Here is a 6,796-nt window from a genome sequence, read left to right as displayed (position 1 = left end):
CATTGTAAAGTGTTGTATACCCATTTTTTCTTGTATAAAAATCATAAAGATAATATTATTAAGATGTGCATTGCACGAGCATACATAGCAGAAATGACTTAGTGTTTAACACATTACGCGATATTCACTTTCTGCAGGTTATCTTCAGGGCTACCGCACTGATCCGCACGTGGTCATTACTCACTTTTGTGGCAGCCAGGGAGCTTTTGGATACTGGGTGTGTCCGATGGGAGATGGTAGCACAGGGTATCTTCAACCAGTTTGAATGGCGTCATATTAATAGAATAGGTGTTTAGTCATCTAGATCTTTCAGTCATCCCTGGTTTGGGCAAGTGAGTCGCCTTGTATCTTTTTGTTTTTTGGCCATAGGGCTGTATGAGACTTGTACTATGCCGGATTTTGATTTTTTTTTAATATATGGCTGCATGCATGTAGAGGCCGGGGCTAAGCCTCCTTTTCGAAAAAACGAGCATACATACTAGTTATATTTAGAAGCAGAGGATGTTGTAGATAAGCTCTTGATCAGTCGAAAATGTTAATTTGCGGCTGGACACGACAAGACTGAGCTTTTGGTGAGGTCGACCTTTGGAGGATATCGAGGCCAGTGTCTCTGAATGGCACCGCGTCAGCAGGCCTGTATATGGCTGTATCGCACCTATGGTACACATCATTCATGCACTAGGATTACGGAGTTTTAAATTTTGCAAATGCAACGTATGCGGATACGATCTCCTTTGCATCTTATCGTCACTCTTGTCTTACATGCTGGCTAAGCTTTGCGTAAGCTCGCAAGGTAGATATTCTACCATACATAGGAAGGTGCATATTTCTAATTAGAGGGTCGGCAAGCAACCCTGAACCCGTGACTGATTAACGAAGATCATCGCCGGCCTTCACTGTCTAAATGCAGCCGTCGAATCTCATAGAATATGCACAAGATTAATCAACACAATTCATCGTTAGAGCGTCTCTGCCAAGTCCCATAAAAAGTTCAAAACTATTAAATAACTGTCATTTTACAGTCTTGTGTAAAGAAAATGTTCATTTCAGATCCCGCAAAACCGTTGGTTCAGTAAAAAATTATACAGCTCCCCCTAAAAGAACCTTGTTCACGAATATGAAGTTTTTGAGGTAAATTTCAGCTCCCCTTATACCAGAAAAACGTTGAAGGGAAGGAAGTTTCACGTCAATCGCCACCGCTAGCTCCCGATTCCATCCATCCCTGCCGTCTTCGACCAGCCGCTCGACACCTCCCACCCTTTCTCGCCACATCCCCGATTGTCATCACGCCCCTCGAGCTCGCGGGTGGCCGGCAACTTCACCATGGATGCGGGCTCGAGGTCGTCGCCCGGGCCCCACATCCATCGCCCTTCATCCCCTCCCGCTAGTCGAGCTCTCGGGTGGCCGCGGCAGATCCATCATAGATGTGGGCTTGAGGTGGCGCCTGAGGCCCGCGACCATGGAACGGCGGAAGCAGTCACGACTGGGGGTGACTGCTTGTGCGGGTGATTTAGAAAAAATGATGATCATGAAAAAATGAAGAAGCTATGACGGATGGAATATTCCTTTTTATAGTAGAAATTTACAGTATCTGTTCTATTACAACCTGTAGTACCGGCAAAAAATTATAATGTTCTGCTTATACTAGTTTTACGGTATCATAATATAAGCGATCTGCAAGAGATGTTCTTATTGGGGACATGGAGTTTTCGCTCGAGAGCATAAATGCTTACTTATGACTAGTAAAATTTAGAAAATAATAGTAAAAATTCAAAAATTCTGATTTTTTTTGTGATAAACGTTGACAAATGTTTTGTATGCTTGCAAAATTTCAGATCGAAATAACATTCGTGAAAGTCATGGCAAAAAAACAAATCGATGCTCCAAAAATGCTAGTTTTGAATACATTTTGGACTGTTGATTTGTTTTTTCGCCACGACTTGCACGAGTGTTATTTAGTGCTGAATTTTGATATGCATGTAAAACAGCTGTCAAAGTTTATCATGGTAAAAAAATCAGAACTTTTTGAATTTATTTTCTATTTTTTTCCTATTTACTGTTTACCAGGGAGCATTTGGGCTCGGGAGTAGAATATGACTTTCCTTTTATTGGTGGCAAGTTCCAAGTGCTATTCTCAGTCTATGCCAAATCTTTCCTACTTATAAAGATTAGAATTAGTGATGAATTCACATATGGTCCAATATCTTTGTAAATAAATAAATACATGGGTCTTCACATATGAAATTAGCAACCTTTCGGGAGAGGTGTAAGTAAATAAACTCACATGCATGTGGGACGTATCATAAATAAACAAGCACACTAGTTACATGTGAGTGTCAAAGACAGAAATAATAAAGACAAAAATGTGACTTCAACTTAAAATTGATCTTGATTTTAGTCCTATTTCCAACCTATTATGCTCATTTAAAATTCTACATGTCTCTCATCGTATTTTTTCCATAATCATAAATCACACGATATTTCATCACGTTTAAGCCAATGATTTTGTAACAACACAAGGACATCGTGCTAGGAGCAAAGGGAAACGGTAGTCTTTAAGAAAGGGTAGTTGATACCCGCTGACGAATTAGCCTTGCCTCGAGTAGCTAGGTGCGCTTAATGTTGGCGGATCTGCACCTCGGTGTATAACTTAGAACTATTATGTTTGAACCAAAATCAAGCCATTTATTTGAAGACGATAGGAGTATATTAACAAGATAAGAATTTAGTAAATACATCTGTGATAACATGTTTTCTTTCGTAAAAGAAAAGTGGATTAGTATCATATTTCAATTTGGACATACCATTTGATAGTAGAACCTTCTTGTAGTTCAAAATACAATATTTACACAATCTGTTTGGAAGCTATAGGTCTTTCTAACCAACAAACCTAGCGAGATTCTCAAAAAAAAAAAACCAACAAACCTAGCGTGGCAGGATGATAAGATGGAGAAGAAAAATTAGTACTAATACACATGTTTAATAACAGAAGAAAATAAAAGGTAGGAGAAAGGCTAAAACTAGCACTCATTAGAAAAGATAGATTGGACTATTTTGATCGACTACGCTCACATACACATGCACACACATATTTATCCTATAAACACACACTCTATCTTATGAGCACATTTAAAAGACTAAGCGGAATTGAGAATAATCGTGCTCAAGTCTAAACGAACCAGTTGCTTAGTTCACCTTGAGTAACTTTATTTTTGACTCGTTGATTCAGGCAATTACCATGGACAGATTACGAGTTTTGTGGCTGGTATTGGCCTTGGGGTGACATAATTCTGGTTGGGTATAGGTCGACTGAAGACATTTTTCTGAAGACGGTCGACTGAAAAGTGAAAACATGTTCGCCATGCCATGTGTCATGTGAATTCCACAAGATAGAACATGAATCCCAACAAAACAAGGGGCCGGGGGTTGTCATTTGACATTGGCCGTTCGTTCAACTCATACTGCCTTCTCACAGCCAGTAGTTTTATTAGAGTTGCATTGGTCCCCAAGATCCATACGGCGACGATGAAAAATCAGGTGGCGGCCGGCCGGAGGCGGCCGCGGAGCGGAAGCTGGGTATGAACGGTCGAGGCCAAGGTGGGAAAGTCAAGTCAAATCCGTTTGTCGAGCCCAAACGTCGGGCAGGTGCAGCCTCAGCCTCAGCCCACCTTAAATTATGGTATGGCGAGTGCACACGGCCGGGCGCTTCTTCGATCGTCACCAAGACACCATGCATCTGAATCTGATGACCTTCGTCGAACTTTCCCGAAGAAACTGGCTCTCAAACCGTGGCCGGAAAAGATTAACGTTTAAACATTACCGCCCGGCCCAGCATGTCCCCTGGCTCCGCAAGGCGCCATTTCACCGGTCCACCACCACCTTGCAAAGTTGCAAGTTGCACTGCGGCTGGATCGCCCGCGACGGCGACGTTAATAACCGCGGGCGCCCGTGCAAACGCGCACAGGCACAGCAACCAACGGCACGCCTCGTTTGTCCCATCCTCGATCGGCCGGGTCACCCCTAGCTTCCAATCGCCTATATATTATGGGTAGCCGTAGTTTCTCCATTCATTCTCCATCATCACCATCCGCCACAACACAGCTCTCCCCGATCACCATCACCTGACTAGCACCAACACAACTTGCTCTGATCACGATCACCTGACCAGCAACACATTTCTTCTTCTTCTTCTTCTTCCTCTGTTTCATCAGCTAGCCATCCATGAACACCGCCAGCTCCAGTTCCGCCACGCTGAGGTGCGCCGGCAACGGCAAGCCTGCTGGCTTCGGCGCCGGCTTTGGCCGGAGGAGCGGCCACTGCAGCTGCAAGGTGAAGGCGGCGGCTGCCGCGAGCGCCGGTGTCTGCTCGCCGAGCAGGGGCGACTACTACAAGGTGCTGTCCCTGGAGCACTCGGCGGACGTGGGCGCGGAGGAGGTCAAGCGCGCGTACCGGCGGCTGGCCCTGCAGTACCACCCGGACGTGTGCCCGCCGTCGCGCCGGGCCGAGTCCACGGAGCTCTTCGTCGAGCTCCAGCGAGCCTACGAGACGCTGTCCGACCCTGCAACCAAAGTGCAGTATGATGCTCAGCTGAGGACGGGTCGGGCGACGGTGACGCCGCCGGCAGATGGGTTTGCGAGGGACGTGTGGGAGGCTCAGCTGTCCGTGCTCCGGGCGAGGTCCGAACGGCGGCAGAATGCCAGGAGGTCCAGCGGCCGCCGGTTCTAGACTTCTGGAGCATGTCGTGGTTCCATTGATTCTTTGCGGTGACATACCGCAGTCTGGGTTGTTAGAACTTATGTAATTCAAGTGTAGAGTGACCGATGGTGTTAAACTGGTTTTTGCATGTTTATTTGGTGTAGTCTTAACTTGATTGTAAAGTTGTTGTACATGCAAAAAATGGTATTCTATTTGTCAAATCAACGTATAATGTAGTAACTTGTACAGTACCAGAGTGAACATATACTACGCTTCCCTAAAAGAAAAAGTGAACATACTACGCTTAATAACACAAGAATTGAGGGGGGATAATTGGTGAAGATCCAAAAAAATTGTACTTGTTTGAATGGTTGCCAAAAATTTGGCATATATCCATGCAGACTTATATGTCGAATTAATTCATCTTTGTGCCAATATTGGACAAATTACAGGCAAGCAAAACCTTCCCAAAGTTCTAGCTAGCCAATTTTTTGAGAAAAGATAACGCCCACACGTGTGGGCGTTTGCATCTCGTCCACACGCATGGATAGACGTTCTTTTGTGGTTGCACGAATCTTAGCAAGTTTTATTAGATTTTCTATGTCACATAGGACTAGACCGGTATGTGGGCATTTAACCACTTCGCCCGCACGTCGTTTCTCTTTCAGCAGGATTCTTTTTTGGTTTTTGACTTAAAAATATTTCATCTCCTAATTAAAAATCTAATTAAAAATCCGTTTTCATCATTAAATTCATCTCGATGAGATCTTCAAAACTAGATCCCATGTTGATATGTTTTGATGGAAAAAAAAATTGGATAAAGTTGCCACGATGTTACACTACAGTTATCATAGTGTTTACACTACAGTTGTCATGACATGTTCTATCTATTTTTTGTTCTAGATTTAAAGCTATCGTTATATTTTCAACTACTTTTTATGGCAATTTTTATTAATTGACCATGGTAATTTTTAGTAATTAACTACGGCAAATTTAATGCATGGATCATGGCAATTTAGTTTATAGATCATGACAATTTTAAAATTTTATCCATGATCGATGAAAAAAAATTGACCAAAAGTTGTCATGATGTTTACACTGTAGTTGCCATAGTGTTTACACTAAAGTTTTCATGACATGTTCTACCTATTTTTTTCTAGATTTAAAGTTACCGCTATATTTTTCAACTACTTTTTACAGTAATTTTATTAATTGACCATGGCAATTATTTCATCATGGTAATTCACCATGGCAATTTTAGTTTATGATTCATGTCAAGTCTAGTTTCTTAATTCCTGTTTTGTAGTATGTCAAAATTTAGTTTTTAAAGTAGAAGAAAAGATAGCTGAAACATATCATGGCAACTTCAGTGTAAAAACACCATGGCAATTCATGTGCAATAGATATGGCAACTTTTAACCCAAAAAAAGTCATCGAAACATATTGATATGAGCCTACTTTCGAAGATCTCATCGCGATGGATTTAATGGTGAAAACGGATGTTCAATCAAAATTTTTATTTACAAGATAAAACATTTGAAAAACTGGAAATCAAAAAAGATTCCCACATGCATGCATGCGATGACGTGAGGCAAGAGGCCGAACGTGTGAGCGTTAGCTGTTTTGTTCACACGTAGGCGTGTGGGCTATTTCTTTTGCACACCACACAAGACGTGTGGCAAGACCTCTTAACGAACACACGTGTGGGCATTATCGCGATCCAATATTTGATAGTGTGAGCGTTGGCTTAAACTCCTCACAAAAAAACCTTCACCTTCAAATTTTCCACTCCCATGTGACCTTGCTAGACCATCATATAACCTCCACCTTCATATTTTCCACTTCCATGTGACCTTACTAGACCATCATATTACCTCCACCTTCACATTTTCCACACCTTCCTTCAGATCCACTTAGGTACACCAGAATTGCAACTAAGAAATATATAGATAGGAAAATGACACCAACGACAAGACATATATAAGTAGAAAAGAGGCGGCTTGCGAAACATGACATGTGGGGCGGTAGCTCCGGGAACTGCAGAGGGGTAGTTAGTAAGGACTAAGGACAACATGCAATTGCCGCTCACCGGCGGCACACG

The 6,796-nt window shown here is 42.6% G+C and overlaps 1 protein-coding gene across 1 annotated transcript; it reads left to right on the top strand.

The window, feature by feature from the left end:
* The first annotated feature begins 4,029 nt into the window (after nucleotides 1-4,029).
* Nucleotides 4,030-4,920, top strand: LOC123397544 (chaperone protein dnaJ 20, chloroplastic-like). Its single transcript, XM_045092072.1, has one exon. The coding sequence runs from the start codon at nucleotides 4,222-4,224 to the stop codon at nucleotides 4,723-4,725; it is 504 nt and encodes a 167-aa protein (XP_044948007.1). The 5' UTR covers nucleotides 4,030-4,221; the 3' UTR covers nucleotides 4,726-4,920.
* The last annotated feature ends 1,876 nt before the right edge of the window (nucleotides 4,921-6,796 follow it).

The sequence above is a fragment of the Hordeum vulgare genome, chromosome 5H (genome assembly GCF_904849725.1).
Source record: "Hordeum vulgare subsp. vulgare chromosome 5H, MorexV3_pseudomolecules_assembly, whole genome shotgun sequence".
Taxonomy (NCBI): Eukaryota; Viridiplantae; Streptophyta; class Magnoliopsida; order Poales; family Poaceae; genus Hordeum; species Hordeum vulgare.
The sequence above is the reverse complement of the archived record's forward strand: the minus strand, read 5'-3'. Positions and strand labels throughout refer to the sequence as shown.